Source organism: Chlorocebus sabaeus, chromosome 18 (genome assembly GCF_047675955.1).
Source record: "Chlorocebus sabaeus isolate Y175 chromosome 18, mChlSab1.0.hap1, whole genome shotgun sequence".
In the NCBI taxonomy this organism is placed as follows: domain Eukaryota; kingdom Metazoa; phylum Chordata; class Mammalia; order Primates; family Cercopithecidae; genus Chlorocebus; species Chlorocebus sabaeus.
In genome coordinates, this window is record NC_132921.1 from 64,916,061 (window position 1) to 64,939,450 (window position 23,390).

Sequence of the window (23,390 nt, forward strand, 5' to 3'; positions counted from 1 at the left end):
ATGTGTTCAATGCTGACAAGTCATATGAATGGAAACTGTCCACAGATTCATCTACCGTTCCTTCTCCAGAGGAAAGAAGAACTCAATCAACAGTCATAATACATCTACAGGTGGCTGGTAAAGTAGAGGCACTGATTTCCGTGGAATTGGGCCTCGCTGGAAATTCTGCAAGAGACCATAGAGATACTTTTTCTGGGAAGAACAACAACAAAAAAGTCAACATTCCAAGTAAAGAGTCCCACTCCAAATGATTCACACAGTCATTCTTATCAATAGTTACTATGTTTCACCGATCAATAGGGCATAGAGGCTGAGAGGTCAGGCTTTGCAGCTATAACAGACATGTGCCATATTCCTGCCTTTCCCTCTTACCCAGAATCTGATCCCGGACAGGTCACTGACCTCGCTAAGCTTCAGCTCACTCATCTGTAAAACGGAGGTGACAGTCATTTCCTTGCAGCTAATGTTAATGAGAGATAATGTGAATAAAACACTTTGCAGAGAGCTTGGCTCATAGGATGTGCTCAATAAAGAAGAAGAATATAATGTTTATTATCATTGTTAAAAGTATACATTGAAAAATTTCTACTTAGCTAATGTAAAAGTAATACATGTTTACAAGCCAGTTTGGGAAGCAAGTCAAACATACATGAAACGGCAGAGGAAAATCCCAGATTATGTAACATTGTTCACTGTACCAGGATGTTCAGCGTGACATTCCTGTTATTTTAGAATTGTGGGAGATGTCCCAAAAGCTGCAAATGTTCATTGTCAGAACATCTATTCAGGACATGCTACAAGATTGTGGAATTAATTTTGTGACCCCCTAGTTAGTTATCCACCTCAGGAATTATAGGAGGTAACAAGATCAATCTTTAGACCCAAGAGATTCTAGGGAGACCAGCATCCAGAGTCGTTCAGGCAGAGTTGCCAGCGTGCCACACCCAGTCCACACACAGTAAGGAGTGGACGGCGCTTCTCACAGCATTTTGAAGCTATTGCTGCCCTGCCTTCAGCCTGCATGGTTGTTACAGGAAAGCACGCTGCCAGCCTCATTATTGTCCCATTGTAGACACTCCTTTTTTTCTGGCAGCTTTTACCATTTCCCTTTTACCCTGCATGTTCTGCAGCTTCATTGTGATAGAACTTACTATAGATTTTATATATTTTATTTTTTCTGCTTGATATTCAAAGTACACTCTCCATGTGAATGAAAAATTTTGACTGTCTTTCAGTTTCAGAAAACACTGTCAGTATCTCTTCTAATTTTTTTTTTTTTTTTTTTTTAGAGACGGGGGTGTCATGCTGGGTTGCCCAGGCTGGTCTCAAACTCCTGGCCTCAAGCAATTCTCCCTCCTCAGCCTCCCAAAGTGCTGGGATTACAGGTGTAAGCCACTGTGCCTGGCCCGACATACTTTTAATATTGTTTTTTCCATCATTCTCACTTTATCTTGTTCTGGCTTTCCTATCCACAAATATATACCATGTCATCTCAATACATCCTCCATGATTCCTGATAGCACTTCTACATTTTTTTTCTTTTTGTCTCTTTTTACTGTGTTTCGGTTAAGGCCTCAGTACTGTCTTCTAATCCACTACCTCAAAATGTCCCAAATGATAATTGTCATTTCCTACCATTACCACACTCTGCCTTCCAAACTATTTCTCCTCCTTACTTCAGTCAGTGGCCTTACCATCTGTCAGAAATCCTGAGCTTCTCCTAGACTTACCCTCTGCTGATCCTCCATACTATTACTAGAGTGATTTTTAAATAATATGATTCTGAACATACTAATCCCATACTTACGACATATCAGTGGCATCCTACTGACCTTTAGAAACATGGCTTAGAAGTCACTCAGGACACGGTCCCGCTTCCCCTGTTGGCCTCATGTTTCTACATTTTCCCTTTGTATTCTGCCTTCCAGCGATTCATTCATTCAAATATGCACCTTTATACACTGAGTGCCTATAATGTGCCAACTACTTTTCTGGGCCTTGGGATACTTTAGTAAACAAATCATGCCAAAATATCTTCTTCATAGAACTTAGTAGGGGAGATAGATGGTAAACAAAATCAGTAAAGTGTCTGGTGTGTTGGAAGTAATAAGTACAATGGAAAAAATAAACTCAGAGAGGGGAATGCTGCGGGTGGAAGCTGGGTGATGGAGACTTAAATGGAATGACCAGAGAAGGCTTTACTGAGATAGTGATATCTGCTTGAAGATGCGAAAGAGTTGAGGGCATGAGTAGTGAAGAATCTGAAGAAAGAGCATTGAATCAGGAATATCCAATGCAAAGGTCTTGAGGTGGAAAGTTACCTGACTACTTCAAGAAGCATTCAGGATGTCAACATAGCTGAGCAGACCGGGAGGGCAGGAAGTAGGAGATGAGGGTGGGGAAGTTCCCAGAACCAGAATTACTGGGCCTTGCAGGCCATGGTAAAGCGTTGGGCTTTTACTCTAAGTGAAGCAAGACACTTCACTCAGTGTAGTGACATAAGTAGAGGTAGTAGGACACTTCACCATGGAGGGTGTCAGGAAGAACAATGATGTGCTCTAGTTTATATTTAAAGGATTACTCCGTCTGCTATGTGGAGAACAGACTACAGGAAGAAAAGGAAGTAAGAAAACTACTTAGACTTCTTTAGGAGGCTATAACAAAAATCCAGGCTTGAGATGAAAATGACTTGCACTGGGATAGTAGCAGTAGAAGTGGCGAGACTTAATCAAATTCTGGACGTATTTTGAAGGACTTCGCTAATAGGCTTGTGCTACTTATGGTTTTAGGCCATGGAGATACTTCTAGAAACGAAGAAAACAGAAAACCCTACCAGAATTGACTGAAAGGTTGAGTGAGGGGCAGGAAAGAAAAGAGGTGGCAAAGGTGAGTCAAAGGTTTTCGGCCTGAGCAACTTAAAGGATGAAGAAGACAAACAGGATGAGCAGGGTTTGGAGGTAAAATTAAATCAGTTTCGGAGTGTGAAGGTTTGGATGCCCAACAGACATCCTCATGGAGCTGTCAAGTGAGAGGTTAGATACGTGAGTCTGGAGTAGAGGTCAGAGGTCTTGGCTGGAGATACACACTTGGTGATCGGTGTATAAGTGGTATTTAAAGCTATGAGAGTGGATGAGGTAAGCTCAGAAGGACGGCTGACAGAAAAGAGAAGAGATCCAAGAACTGAATCCTGGGCTACTCCGTGTGATTAGCGAAATTAGGAGGAATTGGCAAAGAAGATTGAAGAGTAACCACAAATGAAGGCAGAAACCAGGACAGAGTGGCATCCTGGAAGCCAGAGAAGACGGTATTTCAAAGGTGAGGGAGTGATCACCTTTTCTAATACTATTTGAGAAGTGACAATTGACTATGAGGATGTAGAAGTCACTGGTGACTTTGATGAGTATGCATGTGATGGAGTGGTCAGAAAAAAGAAGATTTATTATAGCAGATTCAAGAGGGAATTGCTCAGAAAAGGATCACTGAGGAAGAAAAAAGTAAAAACTAAACTAAAGAGAGAATTGGGTTTGTACACCCATGTTCATAGCAGCAGTACTCACAATAGCTAAAATGTAGAAGCAACCCAAGTGTCCATCAACAAATGAACAGATAAGGAAAATGTGGTGTATACATACCATGGAATATCATTCAGCCTTAAAAATGAAAGACATGGCCAGGTGCGGTGGCTCACGCCTGTAATCCCAGCACTGTAGGAGGCCAAGGCAGGCAGACCACGAGGTCAGGAGATCGAGACCATCCTGGCTAACAAGTTGAAACCCAGTCTCTACTAAAAATACAAAAAATTAGCCGGGAGTGGTGGCGGGCACCTATAGTCCCAGCTACTCGGGAGGCTGAGGCAGGAGAATGGTGTGAACCCAGGAGGCAGAGCTTGCAGTGAGCCGAGATTGCACCACTGCACTCCAGCCTGGGCAACAGAGCAAGACTTTGTATCAAAAAAAAAAAAAAAGAAAAAAAGAAAAAGAAAAGAAAAAAGGAAAGACATTCTGACACGTTACATCGATGAACCTCAATAACATTATGCTAAGTGAAATAAACCAGTCACAAAAAGACAAATACTCTACGATTCCATAACTTACATGAAATACTTCAGAGTGGTCAGAATTCTAGACAGAAAGTAGAATGGCGGTTACTAGGGGGAAGGGAGGAATGGGGAGTTATTGTTTATTGATCATAGAATTTCAGTTTTACAAAATGCAAGGAGTTATGGAGCTGAATGGTGGTGATGCACAACATTACAAATATATTTAATCCACTAAGCTTTCAGTCACTAATCTTTCTGGCAACAGGGATCTGTTTAGGAGAAGATGATATTTCCAGGGACTGAGGCAGGGGTGGCAGTGGGGGGCGGGGAGGCAATGATTTCAGAATAATTCAACTCATTACATTTATAGTGCACCTTATTTCTATTATGATTACAATGTAATATATCATGAAATACATATACAACTCACCATAATGTAGAATCAGTGGGAGCCTGAGCTTGCTTTCCTGCAACTAGATGGTCCCATCTCGGGGGTTATGGGAGACAGTGATAGATTATCAGGCATTAGATTCTCATAACGAGCACACAACCTAGCTCCCTCACATGCACAGTTCACAATAGGGCTCATGCTCCTGAGAGAATCTAAAGCCACTGCTGATCTGACAGCAGGCGGAGCTCACACAGTAATGCGAGCGATGGGGAGCAGCTGTAAGTACAGACAAAGCTCACTCCCTGGGTCCTGGGGGAGGTGGGAGGCAGGGGGCTGCACTAAGCTATACAATAAACAAAGTTAAGATGGGAAATGTCATGTCATGTACATTTTACTAAATTGGTGGGGGGTGGGGGTGGGCATTGAGAACCAGTGAGTACAGGTGACTCATTTAAAGAGCTTTCTATAAGGGAGTAAGAAAATAGGACAATAGCTGAAGAGAGATTTTGTTGTTGTTGTTTGTTTGTGATATGGTAGATTCGTTTTCTATTGCTGCTGTAACAAATTACCACACATTTAGTGGCTTAAAACAACACAACTTCGTCATCTTACAATCTTGTAGGTTGGAAGTCCAATGTGGGTCTCACCAGACTAAAATTAAGCTGTCAGGGAGACTGTGTTCCTTTCCGGAGGCTCTAGGGGAGAATCAGTTTCCTTGCCTGTTTCAGCTTCTAGAGGCTTCCTGCATTCCCTGGCTCCTGACCCCTTCTTCCATCTTTAAGGCCAGCAACATTGTATCTCTTTGACCCTTCTTCCACAGTCACATCTTTCTCTAACAGTCTTCTGCCTCCCTCTTCTTCGTCCTGCTTCTTTTAAGACCTCTTGTGGCCACACTGGGTATACCCAGATAATACAGGATAATCTCTGTATTTTAAGGTCAGTTCATTAGCAACCTCATTCCATCTTCTCCCTTGATTCTCCTTTGCTGTGTAACCCAACACAATCACAGGTTCTGAGAATTAGGACAGGGATATCTTTTGGGGATCCTTAGTCTACTTACTACATATGGGGTACATTACAGCATTCATGTCGGATACTCCAATAGAGAGAGAGAACTTGATGATGCAGGAGAGGGCAGAATTGCTGGTGTGGCCTGAGCGAGAAAACAGAAGAGCTGGCTTTCTGTAGGAGCAAGGAGAGTTCCTCTCTAGTTAACAGGAGAGGAGGGGGAGGACAATGCATGAAGACAGATGTTGGCCAGTGAGTAAATGTGGTGGGGACTTGTGAGAGCCATTATCTTCTCAGTGACTTAGAAGCAAGGTCATCAATTGAGAGTGAGGATAGAATAGAATGTGTTAGAGGTGTGAAGAGACAAAAGTTACAAAACTGACATCAAATAGACAAGAGCATGGGCCAGGTATGGTGGCTCATCCCTGTAATCTCAACACTTTTGAGGCCAAGGCAGGCAGATAGCTTGAGCTCAGGAGATCAAGACCAAATCTGAGCAACGTAGAGAAATCCTGTCTCTACAAATAATACAAAAATTAGCCAGGTGTGGTGGTGCACACCTGTAGTCCCAGATCCTCGGGAAGCTGAGGTAGGAGGACCAATTGACCCTTAGGAGGCCAAGGCTGCAGTGAGCCATGATGGTACCGCTGCACTCTGGCCTGGGTGACAAAACAACACCTTGTCTCAAAAAAAAAAAAAGGGAGAGAGAGGAGCATGAAAAGACTAGAGAAATGTGGGCATTGAGGGCCCACTTGAAGTCTGTGGTCATTAATTTAAAGTGCAATCACTTAGCGTGTTTTCTACACTCAAGAGGACAAAGAATTCATATACTAATTAGTCAGGATAGTAAATTTCTCCCTAAGAAATTTACATGGATTATTGCGCTTTATCCTCACAACCACTGAATGAAGTGGGCACTATTATTATGCCCTTTTTCAGATGGAGAAACTAAAACATTGACTAAAGTAAGCATCAACTACAATTTTTGTTTTAGGTATTAGTTTTATTTGGGGGATTCAAAAATAGATTTGTGTCATAAGATTAATTTAGTAAATGTAATTTGATCACTACATTCATTCATTAACCAACTATTATAGTATCACTATTTTAGGCTATATACTTCAAGACAGCTTAGATATCAGGAATCTTTGTCTTTTAAGAGTTGAAACAGCATTTCTCCAATTAACTCTCAGAGCTAGTGATATGGTTTGGCTGTGTCCCCACCCAAATCTCATCTTGAATTCCCACATGTTGTGGGAGGGATCCAGTGGGAGGTAATTGATTCATGGGGGGCAGGTCTTTCCCGTGCTGTTCTCGTGATAGTGAATAAGTGTGACGAGATCTGATGGTTTTAAAAAGGAGAGTTTCCCTGCACAAGTTTTTCTTGTCTGCCACCATGTGAGACATGCCTTTCATCTTCTGCCATAATTGTGAGGCCTCCCTAGTCACATGGAACTGTAAGTCCATTCAACCTCTTTCTTTTTTAAATTGCCCAGTCTCAGATATGTCTTTATACAGCAAATTGGTACCAGTAGAGTGGGGCGCTGCTGAAAAGATACCCAAAAATGTGGAAGTGACTTTGTAACTGGGTAACACACAGAGGCTGGAACAGTTTGGAGGGCTCAGGAGACGAAAATGTGGAAAAGTTTGGAACTTCCTAGAGACTAGTTGAATGGCTTTGCCCAAAATGCTAATACTGATAGCAACAATGAAATCCAGGTTGAGATGGTCTCAGATAGAGATGAGGAACTTTTTGGGAACTGGAGTAAAGGTGACTCTTGCTATGTTTTAGCAAAGAGACTGGTGACATTTTGCCCCTGCCATAGAGATTTGTGGAAGTTTGAACTTGAGAGAGATGATTTAGGGTATCTGGCAGAAGAAATTTCTAAGCAGCAAAGAATTCAGGAGATGACCTGGATGTTGTTAAAGGCATTCAGTTTTGAAGCAGAGCATAAAAGTCAGAAAATTTGCAGCCTGAAAATGCAATAGAAAAGAAAATCCCCTTTTCTGAGACAAATTTAAGCTGGCTGCAGAAATTTGCATAAGTAACGAGGAGGTGAATGTTAATCCCCAAGACAATGGGGAAAATGTTTCCAGGGCATCTCAGAGGTCTTTATGGCAGACCCTCCCATCACAGGACTGGAGGCCCAGGAGGAAAAAGTAGTTTCATGGGCCAGGTCCAGGGTCCCTATGCTGCACGCAGCCTAGGGACTTGGTGCTCTGCATCCCAGCTGCTCCAGCTGCGGCTGAAAGGGGCCAAGGTACAGCTCAGGCCGTGGCTTCAAAGGATGCTAGACCCGAGCCTTGGCAGCTTCCACATGGTGTTGAGCCTGCAGTGCACAGAAGTCAAAAATTGGGGTTTGGGAAACTCCACCTAGATTTCAGAGGATGTATGGAAACGCCTGGATGCCCAAGCAGAAGTTTGCTGCAGGGGTGGGGCTCTCATGGAGAACCTCTGCTAGGGCAGTGCAGAAGGGAAATGTGGGGTGGGAGACCCAAAACAGACTCCCTACTGGGGCACCACTCAGTGGAGCTGTGAGAAGAGGGCCACTGTCCTCCAGACCCCAGAGTGATGGATCCACAGACAGCTTGCACTGTGTGCCTGGAAAGTCACAGACACTCAACGTCAGCCAGTGAAAGCAGCCAGGAGGGAGGCTGTACCCTGCAAAGCCACAGGAGCGGAGCTGCCCAAGACCATGGGAACCCACCTCTTACATCAGTGTGACCTGGATATGAGACAGGGAGTTAAAGGAGATCATTTTGGAGCTTTAAGATTTGACAGGCGCGGTGGCTCACGCCTGTAATCCCAGCACTTTGGGAGGCCAAGGTGGGTGGATCATGAGGTCAGATCGAGACCATCTTGGCTAACATGGTGAAACCCCATCTCTACTAAAAATACAAAAAATTAGCCAGGCATGGTGGCGGGTGTCTATAGTCCCAGCTACTCGGGAGGCTGAGGCAGGAGAATGGCATGAACCCGGGAGGCGGAGCTTGCAGTGAGCCGAGATTGTGCCACTGCACTCCAGCCTAGGCAACAGAGCAAGATTCTGTCTCAAAAAAAAAAAAAAAAGATTTGACTGCCCTGCTGGATTTTGGACTTGCATGGAACCTGTAGCCCCTTTGTTTTGGCCAATTTGTCCCATTTGGAATAGCTATATTTACCCAACACCTGTACCCCCACTGTATCTAGGAAGTAACTAACTTGCTTTTACTTTTACAGGCTCATAGGTGCAAGGGACTTGCCTTGACTCAGATGAGATTTTGGACTGTGGACTTCTGAGTTAATGCTGAAATACGACTTTGGGGGGCTGCTGGGAAGACATGATTGGTTTCGAAATGTGAAGACATGAGATTTGGGAGGGGCCGGGGTGGAATGATACGGTTTGGCTCTGTGTCCCCACCCAAATCTCATCTTAAATTCCCATGTGTTGTGGGAGGGACCCCGTGGGAGGTAATTGAATCATGGGGGCAATTATTTCCTGTGCTATTCTCATGATAGTTAATAAGTCTCATGAGATCTGATGGTTTTAAAAAGGAGAGTTTCCCTGCACAAGCTCTTCTCATCTGCCATCATGTGAGATGTGACTTTCATCTTCCACAATGATTGCGAGGCCTCCTCAGCCACATGGAACAGTAAGTCCATTAAACCTCTTTCTTTTGTAAATTGCCCAGTCTCAGGTATGTCTCTCTCTTTTTTTTTTTTTTTTCTGAGATGGAGTCTTGCTCTATAGCCCAGGTTTGAGGGCAGTGGCATGATCTTAGCTCACTGTGACCTCCACCTCTCAGGTTCAAGCGATTCTCCAACCTCAGCCTCCCCAGTAGCTGGAATTACAGGCGCGCACCACCATGCCCAGCTAATTTTTGTATTTTTAGTAGAGATGGGGGTTTCACCATGTTGGCCAGGCTGGTCTCAAACTCCTGAGCTCAAGTGATCCACCCACCTTGGCCTCCCAAAGTGCTGGGATTACAGGTATGAGCCTCTGCGCCCGACCTCGGGTCTGAAAACGGACTAATACAGCCAGATAATTTATTATCTATATAATCCTTATTTCTTTTTTTGTTTGCTTTATTCATATTCTCTGTTCTTACATCTCATTTAGCATTTTAATTTTTCTAAGCATGTATCTATTTATTTTTTCAAATTTTCTAGTATGGAAGTAATAAGTGTCCCCAAATACCCTTAATTCAATTTCACATAATTTTTTATCTCATTTATCATCCCTGACTTTAATGATAATTTTGATTAAAGTTTTTTAAAAAGCAGTTCTTTATATATGTAGAATCTTCCATATCTTTATAATATATTGTTTGTAGTTTTGGTGCTCTAAAATTAATTATTATACAGATTTACGTAAATACTTATTCATTTAAAAGAAAGGAGCTCCTCCTACTGTTTTCCTGAATTAATGGATTAGTATTAATTGTTACATCATACATATTTCATATATGAAGAATTAAAATTCCATTTATGTAGGCAAAACCAGAATGTAAGCCATGTCTCTTAACATTCAATAGTTTCTTACATGCAATAAAAATTGCAAGTGATGCCTATAAAATGATTGACTTAGGTTGTAAATACCAAGATCCATTCTGCTATGCTTCCTTGCTGTTGTTTGGGTAACAAATTTTCCTACTTTGGACCAAAGGAGAAAGCACAGTATAGTAAAATAAAATATGGGCTTTGGGTTCGGCCACTTACTAGCTATGTGCACTTGAACAATTGACCAGTTACCAAGTATTTACTGGCATCTGTGGATATTTGGCATTGTATTAGGAGTTAGAGATATGTGTATAAATATCCACATATTTACTGTTTTCCTTTCTATTCTACCCCTGGACAATCAGAGACATGAGTTATAATCCAGGTTCTTTCATTGCCTTTTGGGAAACCTGTACAGATCATTCAAGTATTTGAGCTTGTGTCCCAATCAATGATATGGAGGAATAATATCTATCTCACAGGGTTGCTGTAAGAATTAAATACTAGAAATGTTTAGACAGAATACCTAGCACATAATAGGCACATATAATAATAACTGTTCATTCCATATTTTTCTTCCTTTAGATCTGACTTGGGGAAAAAAAACAACGACAGCTTACTCTGAGGCAGGAGCAATGGATAGTGTCCTTGTAGAAATTCTAGTACTCCCAGAATAATTGATTACTATAAATATTGAGTTTCCAAATGATTAGTGCTGGGTTTTCTCAACCTAAGCACTACTGACATTTTGGGCTGAATAATGCTCTGTTGTCGAGGGCTGTCCTGTGCATAGTAGGACGTTTAGCAGCATCCCTGGCTGCTCCCCACTAGCTGCAGTAGCTGTCCCGATGGTGAAAAGCAAGACTGTCCAGACATCGCCAAATGTTCCTTCAGGGCAAAACCCAAGCACCACTCCTCCACCACTGAGAGCCACTGCAATAGTGGATCATAAGCTCACATTTAGTGGGCCTTGAGAGGTCTTTTTAAAATTAAATGACATAGAATTTGCTATAGACTGAATTGTGTGTCCCCTCCCTGCCAAATTCATATGTTGAAGGCCTAAACCCCAATGTGACTATATCTGGAAATATAATTAAAATATAATTAAGGTTAAATGAGGTTGTAACGGTTGGCCCTAATTCCATTAACACTGAAGCCTCATAAGAAGAGGAAGAGATCCCAGTCATTTCGGAGACACAGGCGGGTAGATCACTTGAGGTCAGGAGTTCGAGACCAGCCTGGCCAACATGGTAAAACACTGTCTCTACCAAAAGTACAAAAAAAAAAAAAGAAAAGAAAAGAAAGGCCAGGTGTGGTGTCTCATGCCTGTAATCCCAGCACTTTGGGAGGCTGAGGCAGGTAGATTACCTGAGGTCAGGAGTTGGCAACCAGCCTGGCCAACATGGTGAAACCCTGTCTCTACTAAAATACCAAAAAAAAAAAAAAAAATTAGCCAGGCGTGGTGGCACATGCCTATAATCCCAGCTACTCGGGAGGCTGAGGCACAAGAATTACTCGAACCTGGGAGGCAGAGGTTGCAGTGGGCCGAGATCGTGCCACTGCACTCCAGCCTGCGCAACAGAGTGAGATTCCATCTCAAAAAAATAAGTAAATAAAAGTAAAAAAAAAAAAATACAAAAAAAAAAAAAGAATTTAGAAAAGTAAAAAAAAAAAAGAAGAGGAAGAGAGCGAGATCTCTCTGCCACATGAGAACACAGGAAGAAGGCGACTGACTATCTGCAAGTCAGGATGAGGGCCTTCAATCGAATTGGCCAGCACTTTGATCTTGGACTTTCCGGCCTGCAGAAGTATGAGAAATAAATTTCTGTTGTTTAAGCCACCCAATGTATAGTATTTTGTATGGCAGCTAAAGCAGACTAATAACAGAATTGAAAAGAACAGAATAGAAAATTTTGAAAAACATTATAGGTAGTCAAGTATTTCTTAGTGAAATAAATTTCTTACTCTGAGTATTGGTCAAAAGATTGAGGGAGGATGGCTTGAGCCTGGGAGATGGAGGCTGCAGGAAGCTGTGATCAAGCCACGGCACTCCAGCCTGGGCAATAGAGCAAGACCCTGTTTCACTCTATTTGGAGCAGAATTCAAGTCTCCAAACTTTTAGTAAAAACGTGAGAAGGAGATTATCACGCAGAGGTAAAGATCTCCCATAGGGTCCAAAAGGGTAGATATATCAGAAAGATTCAGAGGCCTTTGATGGTGGGTCCAGTCATCAAAACTGAACATCAAAACACTAGGTGGACATTTGAAGAACATTTTAACGAGATGTTATTTTTCCACATTGGTTGACTAACCATTTTTAAACCCATAGTTGTGGAATGAATAAATGAATGAACACAGACTACACAATTCCTGTTCATCTTCAATCAGCCAGGCCCTCTGATCACCTCCAGACAATCAGGCGTGCTGCTCCCCCTGCCTGGCATCTCTCCTTTTCTTTCCCCACTGAATTAATTCTAGAATCAGCTCTTTAACATCCCCTGGGGGACACCTTCCACTAGTTCCCAGACAAGCTTATTCTTCGTTTGTGCTCCTTCAATAGGCCCTAACTGTACCCTAATTATTATATCTGTTCCACCCTTGTTCCCTGATACCCCGCTAACTCCGCATTCTTTCTATTCCCCCCCGCCCCCATCCCCAAGGTAGCAACAACTATGTTCTGTTCCAGAAAACATAAGCACAGCCCCCACCACAGTGCTTGGCAATGCGGTTGCCGCTTAATACCTGCTGACTGAGTGGAAGGAAGACAAGGCAATTACCTGACTCAAATAGGTGGGAACTGAACAATGAGATCACTTGGACTCGGGAAGGGGAACATCACACACCGGGGCCTATCATGGGGAGCGGGGAGGGGGGAGGGATTGCATTGGGAGTTATACCTGATGTAAATGACGAGTTGATGGGTGCTGACGAGTTGATGGGTGCAGCACACCAACATGGCACAAGTATACATATGTAACAAACCTGCACGTTATGCACATGTACCCTAGAACTTAAAGTATAATAATAAAATAAAATAAAATAAAAATTAAAAAATAAAAAATAAATTAAAAAAAAAAGAGAGAAGCAAAAGAATGCTGCCTTCAAGCTGAGGGGAAGACTGAATTGTCCGTTTCCTTCTGCTCTAAAGTGTCCTCAGGAGAGGACGTTGGCGGAGCTGGTGCTCTCGCGGTGGCAGGCCACCACCCTGTGGAGGTGTCATGCACTGCAAGTGCTCGCAAGCTCCAGGAACAAACGCAGCCGCGCAGTTGTCTGGGGTTTGCCCCGTCGCTGCCAGCGCTCTCGCTGAGTCCCCGCCCTCGCTGGTAAGAGCCCACTTGGGACCCCCGTTACGTGGATGGCTTCCCAGGACCTGCCCTTAAAGACTCTGATTTAGTGCGTTGGAAATGACGCAATTATTTTTATTTTTAATTGGTACCCCAAGTAATTCTTACCATCAAGGAAGTCTGGGAAACAAATCACGTTTGTTTCAATCACCCGTGGAACTGGAGCGATTATTTTTTTCCCCGGTGACTTTATCACGAAGTTAACTTTGGAATATGCTAGTGGTTAATACACGGAATGTTCCCGAGATCCCTCAAGAAAGAAGCTACGAATACTTAGAAGATACTATTCCGCAGCGTTTACAGACAGTTAACACTGTCCGTTCCAGAAGGATTCGAGTGACGGCCTGCTTTGAAGGCGAAGACCACAGGGCAACCCAAGCTTCAGAAGGGTTCTGGCCACGGGAGCCACACTGGTCACTGTCCCCTAGTGCTGGGATGACGGCTCGAGTGTTAGAGGATCCCACTCACTCCTCTGGTAGATGAGGTCAGAGAGCTGAGGGAGCCAGAACAAGTCTTCCTTATCGGATTCTGGGCGGAAAAAGAGCAAGTCCTCCCGGACTTTAATAAGAGTCATTGTTATGAATTGTTCTAGGCAAGGAGAACTCAGGAGAAATAGGCCCAAGTTTTGATTTCTGTTTTCACCAAGCCGCAAGTCCTAATCGTAGCAAGAGGTGCGGGGGGTTTGTTCGCCAGGGTCAAAGGGGCTCTGCCAGGGAAAAACGACGGCAAATGTTTTTCAAGAGGGAGGAAGTATCCAGCCACTTGTGACCTTATGAAATCCGTCTGGGCCAAAAAGATAGTGGGCGCTTGGCTGAGGGCCCCAGGGACACACGTTTCCTCCTGTATGGAGGAGGCGGGACTCTTCATAAAATTACACTGCACACAGAGCTAGCATCAAGGTCCACTCCCGGGCTACACACACAGCTCCGAGGCCCTCAGGCGGAGACCCAGACCCTGTGAGGGGCGTCAAGTGCAGGCACACTACCGCGGAGGCTGGAGCCCGGCCTCGGGGCGGGGCGAGGGCCAGTCACGTGTGTCCGCTGCAGTCTCCTCCATTTCCCTACAAGGACTTGGGCCGACGGGCCCCGCCCTTCGCCGAGCCCTGGAATGTGCGACCAGGCAAAGCCACAGGACGGACGCAACCATCTGCGGAAAAGATAGGGGGGAGGAAGACTTAACACTGCAACAAGAGGTACAAAAAAGACGGAAACTCAGTTAACAGGACCCAGCGAACCATTATATATTGCTCTATACTCTAGGTCGCCCACTTTACACTTCCTTCTCGTGCACTTGGTCAATACCGCGCTCGCTGACCACACTGGCGACTTCCCTCCATGTCGCGCCTCCGAGAAGTCTGGCCCACTCTGCGGGCCAAGAAAGGTGACCGGGCTTCCTTCCGGCTTGCTAAGCGGAGGCCGGAAGCGGTGGTTTTTAGCGGCTCTCTGGGTAGTAGGGTGGTGTAGTAGCGGCAGCGAGGGGCTCGCAGAGGTACTCGGATTCTCGTAGCTGTGCCGGGTGAGTGGCACTCGCGTTCGGGCGCGGGACACCCATCCCGGGGCCCCGTCTCCGCGGGGCAGCTGGAGGGCGGCGGGGCTCCTGGCGCCGGGAGCGCACCTGGGCAGGTGTGCCACCCAGGTCCCCGGTTGTGGGATCCGAGGCCATGGCTGGGAGTGGCCCAGACCGAACTTCGCTCCTGTGCCCAAACTTGGAGCCCGGGAAATGCGGCTTCGCTCACTGGCGCCTTGATCTTGGGCGACTGCCGGGCCCGCGAAACCCGACCCCTGCAGAGCTGATCCCGGGACTATTTTTGTTTCTAACGTCAACTTGCCCGATTCAAGAGGGTTTGCGCAAAAAACGTAGCCCATTGTCCCCCCGCTGCAGCTGTTGCAGCTGTGTGGCTACATTTAGTAGGAATAACCAACTCAAATTGGGAAGTTCTTCAACTCAGTACCCGCTTCTGTAATTAGAACTTTTTTTCTTTAAGCGATGAAATTTTGGACAAAGAGATCTGGAGTTTAGTTTGTGGCTCGAGGAAAAACTCCAAAATATAATGCCTTGTCCCATGTGGGGGGAAAGTTTGGGCTAATTCAATTCTCCATGGAAGTGTTTTCTTTTAAAGTAGTTTAGTAGGTATATGAATGTATCTATCAATTTCTTGAGAGACCTATGGATTTAGCAGAGATTTTAACTTAAGTGCAAAAAGTTTTATATCTAAAGGCGAATAAAGCGAATATTTCTTAAAATTATTGGTATTTGTTTCATGTTCTGGAAGGGCTCTGATAAACGGTCATCAGAAAAGCACTTTATTTTCAAAAGCGAGGCTTTACTGGCAAGTCAACCCTAACAGCCAATTGTCTGTCCAGTAGTGAGAACTTTTGGGTGTGGCAGTCCGAGAGAACGAATCCTACCTTCAACCGGAAGTTTGCATAAGAAATGAAAACTTGGTTTACTTGGAACGGAAGCACTAACTTGAAAATACACTTTTTAAACATTGCAGTTAGCACCAGAAAATAAATTACACTTATTTTTTGTAAGTGCATTGATTAAATGAGGCGGTGTATTTGTTCAGGGTTTAAAAAGCCGACCAAATGATAGGTGCTATCACACTACGCAGTGTTTTGTAAGATGGTAGTTTTTTCTTCAAGAATATCTGATATTTCTCAGAATATTATCAATCTGAGTGTTCGTTTTGTAGAAAAAGTTTCTAGGTTATTTTACATTTATTGCCAGTTTGTAAATGCTGGACTCTAGGGTTCTAACCAGAGCACTCTAATGTATATATTGGTATGGATTAATCCCATTTTATAAGTGAATATAGTTTCTAGAGATCTGAAAAATCTTCTCGTGTCCTTTGGTGTCACTTTGAGAATCTGTTCTATTTCTGCCACCTATTAATCTAGTCTAACATTTTCTTTAATTGTGTTGTGTATCTCGTTATATAGCCCATAATGATTCTGAGTTAAAACACAAAATAAAAAACAGATTCATTGCCACCAGCGTTCACCTCCCCTGACTTAAAAAAAGGTTATGCTCCTTTAGATTAATCTGTAAACTCAGTCTCCTGACTGCCCTTCATCCAGTTTCTCATGCTTCTGAAATCCTCTTATATTTTGTAGAAGCCTGTTCTTAAGTCTCCTTGCTTTACAGTTTCATACAACATATACTCCTTCACACCAAAGATCTTTCATTTAATCCTTCAAAAATAAAGACTCAGGCCTGGTGCGGTGGCTCACGCCTGAAATCCCAGCACTTAGGGTGACTGAGGCGGGTGGATCATGAGGTCAGGAGTTCAAGACCAGCCTGGCCAAGGTGGGTGAAACCCCGTCTCTAACAAAAATATAAAAATTAGCCAGGCGTGGTGGGGGGCATCTGTAATCCCAGCTACTCCGGAGGCTGAGGCAGAGAATTGCTTGAACCCTGGAGGTAGAGGTTGAGATGCGCCACTGCACTCCAGCCTGGGCGACAGAGCGAGACTCCATCTCAAAAATAAATAAATAAACAAATATAAATAAATAAAGACTCGACTTCATGATTGAAGAGCTTTCGTAACTTGGAAACCTCGGGTCCTTACCTGGTGATCTTTGCATCCTAAATAACTACACTGACATGAAATCTTTTCCGTTTATTTTACCCTAGCTTGCTTTTTGCAAAAAGCAATTTCAACTTTTTTAGATTAAGGAGTATACCCTAGTTTTCTAAACTTAGATGAGAGTTGTGCATTTGCTGAAGGCTTATTACATGAAGAGTGATGGTCTCCATTGTTTGCGGGAAAGTAAAATGAACAGCAAACTAGAATAACAGCAAAGAGGACCCTGACAATATCAGAAATGATCTGCTCCTTGAGATCATAGCACTGTTCCTGATTTGACTCCCTCCACCATTGTTTATTCCCCTCACACTTTTAGTTTGGTAGGAAAAAACCCCACAGTTTCTGTATTTTGGAACAGTGACTGAAGCCAAACTCCCTATCGCTGAAAGGTTTCTGGTGGAAAATAACTCAGAGATCAGAATCCAGCCTCCTCGAAAAAGTAAAGGCCTAGGTAGTAACTTGCTCAACATTACACTTTCAGTTTTTGGTAGAATTAACTACCTTAATTTGTTAGAATTGAGACTAACACCCAAATTCTTAATTCTAACTATGCCTTGTAGCTTCTAAATGATCCCACACTGGGTTTTTCAAGGTCTTCCTCCTCCCCAATCACTTAACTACTCAGAAACATCTTTTCTGAACTCACAACATTTAATTATTATGTACCATCCTACAAATTATTTTTCATTATTGTCACACATTGTTTTAAGTTTAGAGTCATACTTCTGGAATGAAAACTATGACTCATTTCATAAGTTGAACCAATCATCTCATTTCTTTATAGTTGCCTCCCCAACTGTATTTTAAGCTCCTTGAAGATAAGACACATGCCTTACATTTCTTAACTCTTAAGTAGTATTCAATGTAATTAATATGACATTTGATACATATTAGTGTAATTAACTGTTCATAATAAGATTGATAAGATTAAGTCTTGAATATGCTGAAGAAGAGCTCTATATGAAGCCACTGTCAGTGCTGACAAAAAAAAAACTTTTTTACTTTAAAAATCTATTTTATAATACATTTACAAATTCAAAAAAGTGCATGATTAAAAGAATAGGAAATACATCAGAATTCAGAAAACATACTACTTTACAACCAAACCCAAACATTTTGAAAAGGTATCTAGAGGACCCCCATAAATTTAGTAATATGAGATTTTATATAATAGATTAAAAAATCAGTTGTGGCAGCCGTTTGACCTCATCAGTTCTTTGTTCTTAAAATAGCTGACATTTCTGCATCATTAGGGAAAGACAATGTTGTCACACAAAACGGACTATTTTTAAAGATGTGCTTTGGCTTGCAAAGGCGTGACATGCCTAAAATATGAAAGTGATATGGACTGGTAAACGTGTCACACATTGGGTCTCAACCTCTTGCTGCAAGTCCTTGAGTACATTTAAGAGATGGAGGAATAATATACTCTATAACTCTTTGTTGTTTTTAAAGACAGCACTTATAACAAAGAGGAAAGTACAACCCCATGTAGTTTAGATATGAATGGGATTTACTACCGCCAAAGGTGTTATAGAATGAAAATATGCATTTATGAATGGTTTGAGTCATGAAAGGCAGCATCCTAAAAGTTAAAGAATTCTAGGAAATTTGGGAGCAGCATATATCATAACTTCTGTGCTGTATAGGATATATCTTTTCAACAATATATTCCAGTTGCCATATGGTGCTATATTGGATGGGCTGGAATTTGTGACTATCCTTTGTGGAATTTCCTATTAAAATCTGAAAACAGATTTAGCTTTTAAAAATTTGAGGCAGAGCTTTTCTGATCATTCCGTAATTGTATTTAGTCTGGACGATGTGGTTATAATCAAGGAAATAATGTAAGAAATTACTTTTTAAACACATCGGAAACATATTCTTAGGGTCACTGTGGAGTGCTGAGATCTAGGTGGTAGTTCATTCTTTGCAGTCCACAGACTTATTTTTAGAGCAGTGGCATAGTGTTTTGCCAGATCATAGCTAAATGTTTTCAGAACGTAAGCTTTAAAATTGTTATCCTGGTCAGAGTGAAATCAGTAGTGCCTATTTTAGATCTGCTTGGAAGAATATAACTCAATGCAGTGTCTTACTTTTGCTGCTGAGCGGTTTTGCAGACTACCATCTTCACTGCAACTCTGAAGGATGGTATGGTAGAATTTTATTGTCTGATGACTATGGAACTTCAAACAAATTTTTGTAGTTTTTAAAAAAGATTGAGTATTGAAAGGAAAGTTGCCTTTTTAATTTAGGTATTACTAGACATTCTTTTTAATTTTAACTTAAATTTTACTGGGATAAATTTAGATAAGAGAGCAAAAGTAGTTTCTACCTTTAAGATATTTTCTAAAACATTTAAATTATTTTAAAAGCTTATACTCTGATTTCTGTTTAGAGGTCTTAGATACTTCCAGTGATTTAGTGTGACTGTAATACAAGAAACTGGTTTGGATAGAGTGTAATGTCTATAAAAGCTGTAGATGAATTCCCTTCAGTTTTTTTATCCTTTACTGTTAGCCTTTCAACAAATAGTTTTCTTGAACTACTTTTGCCTAGAGGTGAGGGTACAATAAAAAATGTTAGTTGAAAGTGGAAGAACAATATTTGTCAGTAGAGATTAGGAGATGAAGACCTGTTCCATCAGTTAGTCGTTCTTACTGTTCCTCACCTTTCTGTCCACCGTACTATGGAATAGCCAATTTAGGCTAAGGCTGCAAAGGGTGGACCTACTGAAGATGAATTAGTATCCCTCAGCACCCCCATAGTGCTGAAGTATAGAACTTGCAAGTTTCCTAGGTAACTAATTTTTTTTGCTGCTTGGTTTTTTATTGTTATCAAATCAGCAGATTTGGTTATTAGCTGTTGTTAGCTATATAGCAGTACGGGTCATATGTAATCTTGTTGACAATGTGTCTTCTAAAGACACATTTCTGAGTAGCTCAAACATATCAGGAAGGCTGATTCTGTGTACTTTTGTTAATCATTGTTTTGATTCAAACTTAAGTAATCTTAGATGTTGATTTAGTTTTTATTGTATTTCCTTTCCTAATTAGGACTTAACCACCACCATGTCAAGCAAAAGAGCAAAGACCAAGACCAAGAAGCGCCCTCAGCGCGCAACATCCAATGTGTTTGCCATGTTTGACCAGTCACAGATTCAGGAGTTCAAAGAGGCCTTCAACATGATTGATCAGAACAGAGATGGCTTCATCGACAAGGAAGATTTGCATGATATGCTTGCTTCATTGGGTAATGCTCAGTTTAAATATTAATCTATTGGATAGAATTTCCACGGTGCCTTTCTTGTTGATTTCATGAGTCTTAAAGCTCTGTAAAGCCTGTCTAATGGTTTGAGTAAAGTGTGGAACAGTGTTTCCCACCGGACCACCAGCAGATTCCTGACCCTGTCTTAGGATTGGGTTGGGGTTCGTGTGTGTGTGTATGAAAACACTAATCTAGATTATGGAAGCAGTATTATTCCTTCTGACATTCCAATGGAATATCATATACTCTCCAGACTCTTTAATAGGCCCTATTCATTAAGAAAACTTTCCCCCCCAAGTAGTTTTGCTGTCATGAGTGCAAACAGTAAACTGTATGAATGATAATCTTTCTTACCAAAATGTTTACTGTCATTAATAGTTGATATGTATTATAATGTAATTAAAATTATGACCCCTTTTAAAAATTTAGGGAAGAATCCAACTGATGAGTATCTGGATGCCATGATGAATGAGGCTCCAGGCCCCATCAATTTCACCATGTTCCTTACCATGTTTGGTGAGAAGTTAAATGGCACAGATCCTGAAGATGTCATCAGAAATGCTTTTGCTTGCTTTGATGAAGAAGCAACTGGTAAGTGAGAGGTAACCTTTAATTACAAAGTGATTTAATTTTTAGTTATGGTAACTAAAATATACAGTGACTTAAAATATGATAACACCGTCAGGTTTGTACTACACCTGTGTTTTTAAACAGAGTTCTCTTGGCATGTTTGTCACTCACGTTCTGCTGCCTTAAGTAGTAGTTTACAATGAATAGGTTGTATTTGAAACCTCTTCGGGAAACTTGTATTACCCCTTTCGTAGCATGTTAATGCCACAAGGGTTAGGCTATCAGAAAATATGTATTGAATAAAAAACTTTTAACAGAATAATCTTGATGAAGTATAAATTGTTATAGGCTGTGGCACCACTACAATCCTGTGTGTGTTTACCAGGTATCTGTCAGCTCTCAAATTGTTTAAATCTGACATTTAACCTCTATTTTAAAATACACCCAGTAGAACTAAGGGTCTGGAATTAGACTATCTGGCTTCATATTCCTCTTCTACATAATAGCTGTGTAATTTGGGGCAAGTTGCTTGACTTTCTCTAAGCCTCTGTTTTCTTATTTGTAAAATGGGCAGTATTACCTACTTCACAGGGTGGTTGTGAGAAGTAAATGAAGTGAGATGTACATGAAGTACTTAGCATACTGTGTGGCATAGAGTTAACTCTCAAAAAAACAAAATGTTAACTATATAGGGGCCTGATCCTTTGGCGGAAGTGTAAGAGAAAACATAATGAGGGAATATTTTCCATGACACCTAACTCAACATGGCGTAGCCAAGTGTGTTTAGTGAAGGAAGGCACAATCTTGGGTTGCCTGCATTAGTGGGACTAGTTTAAATACTGGGTGGTTGCCAGGGCCTGCTGATGGAAGCATGGTCTGTGGCTTTCAAGGCTCCCCACATGTCCATGCCAGTTATTTGGGAAATCTTAAAAATACCAATACCAGAAAATCTTAGGTGACATCTGATTCTTGTAGGCAGGCAGGTTTTATGAGAACCCTGGTATCAAATTCCCAAAGAGCACACCTTTCATTTTACCACTGCACACCCCCACTGCCTAGCACAGTGCCTGCCACATAGTTAGTGCTCAAGTATTTATTCCATGTTTTTGCATGTGCTGGGACTGGCCATATTTGTTACAATAATTGGATTTGTAAACAGTAAAAATCTCATTTTACATCTGAGAAAACCAAAGGTCAGGGATAAAGTGAAATGCCTGAAATAAAATAGCTTGTTAAAACTGGGCCTCAAGTTTCCAGTATTCTTTCCACTGTACCACTTTATTGATGTGTATGATGTAGTGTTGATTTTAGCGTGGCAGGTCAATGTTATTTGCTTGTAGAATAACACATGACCATTCATGCCACTTTAAGGAACCATAAGGCTTAGATTCTTTAACCATACTTTTTATTACTTTGTTTAGGCATAGGTTTAGTCTATTATCAAGAGATCAGAAGCTGAATGTGGAGGCAGAATGACAGAGCAGAACGACGCTGCTAAGCATCTGGGCATTTTTCTAGGCACTTCCCTGCTGAGGCTGTTTTAAGTAGGTGGACACCCTGGAGTTCACATATTTGAATGTTTATAGTTTTTAACATACAGAACATGCTTAGTCGAGTATAGATATTCTTTGTAATTGACCCTCAGAGTAGTATATATTCTGATCCCTTGTTCTTTATTCTCCAGGCACCATTCAGGAAGATTACCTGAGAGAGCTGCTGACAACCATGGGGGATCGGTTTACGGATGAGGAAGTGGATGAGCTGTACAGAGAAGCACCTATTGACAAAAAGGGGAATTTCAATTACATCGAGTTCACGCGCATCCTGAAACACGGAGCAAAAGACAAAGATGACTGAAAGAATTTCAAATTCCAGCCAAACGTTCCTTGTTGCCACTTTGGGTATTTTTGAGATTTTCTCTTGCATGCCCTTAGCTTTACAGCTTCTGCATTTCCTGTTGTATTTATTCTCAGCCATTTTGGGCATATGTATCTTTATACTCAGACTGGAAAAGGGACTTTCTATTGATATCATTTTCAGAATAGAAAATAGGGTAATTTAACCTACCAGCCCTTTCCCCCAATAACTGTGGTCTATACAGAGTCAATATATTTTTTTCAGAGAAAGTTATTTGCTCGATTTTTTCTGAATCATAATTAAACTTTATGATAAAACACTTACTTGTTTAAACTTCTTATTTACCAAACTGGGCCTTTGTTGGTTTTAGTTGTATCTTCCAAAGAAAGGTAGATGAGGAAAATCCTAGAAAATGATATGGTGGTTAGCTTTCTCTTCCTCCAATTTTCCTAACAATCCTATCTCTTCTACTATCCATTCCTCTTCCTCCTCCCAAGGATATCCAATTTTAACTGCCCTAATCAGGTTTTCTGCACTTTGTCTTCCAATTCTTAAAATAATTTCCTGTAGAATTGGCATACATATGATAGTTTCCGTAGCTTTAAGTTCTTAGGTTGACATACCTGCCAACATTTCTGCTTTATTTAAATTTTTGTAATTTCTGATTATTTAAAATTAGACCAGGTCACTGAATGTAATTTCAATTTTTCGTATTTTTAAAAACCATTTTGGCTTAAAGGTTCTGTGGAATGCTACCAAAGAGAGATTTTTTAATGTTATGTTTTAAAGTGCTGGAAATACAATGCAGGGGTTTTTTATTATATGTAGTTCTTCTTTACCACAAC

At 41.6% G+C, this 23,390-nt stretch overlaps 1 protein-coding gene across 2 annotated transcripts; it reads left to right on the plus strand.

Moving 5' to 3' along the window:
• Nucleotides 1–14,312: 14,312 nt before the first annotated feature.
• On the plus strand, nt 14,313–22,864 carry LOC103222703 (myosin regulatory light chain 12A). 2 transcript variants are annotated; one of them, XM_037982475.2, is made up of 4 exons: nt 14,313–14,454; nt 19,908–20,103; nt 20,548–20,709; nt 22,373–22,864. In XM_037982475.2, exons 2-4 carry the CDS (start codon nt 19,923–19,925, stop codon nt 22,543–22,545), a joined length of 516 nt encoding a protein of 171 aa, XP_037838403.1. In that variant the 5' UTR covers nt 14,313–14,454; nt 19,908–19,922; the 3' UTR covers nt 22,546–22,864. The 2 variants fall into 2 exon arrangements, with proteins under 2 accessions (XP_037838403.1, XP_007972724.1); XM_007974533.3 differs by lacking the exon at nt 14,313–14,454 and adding an exon at nt 14,571–14,777.
• The last annotated feature ends 526 nt before the right edge of the window (nt 22,865–23,390 follow it).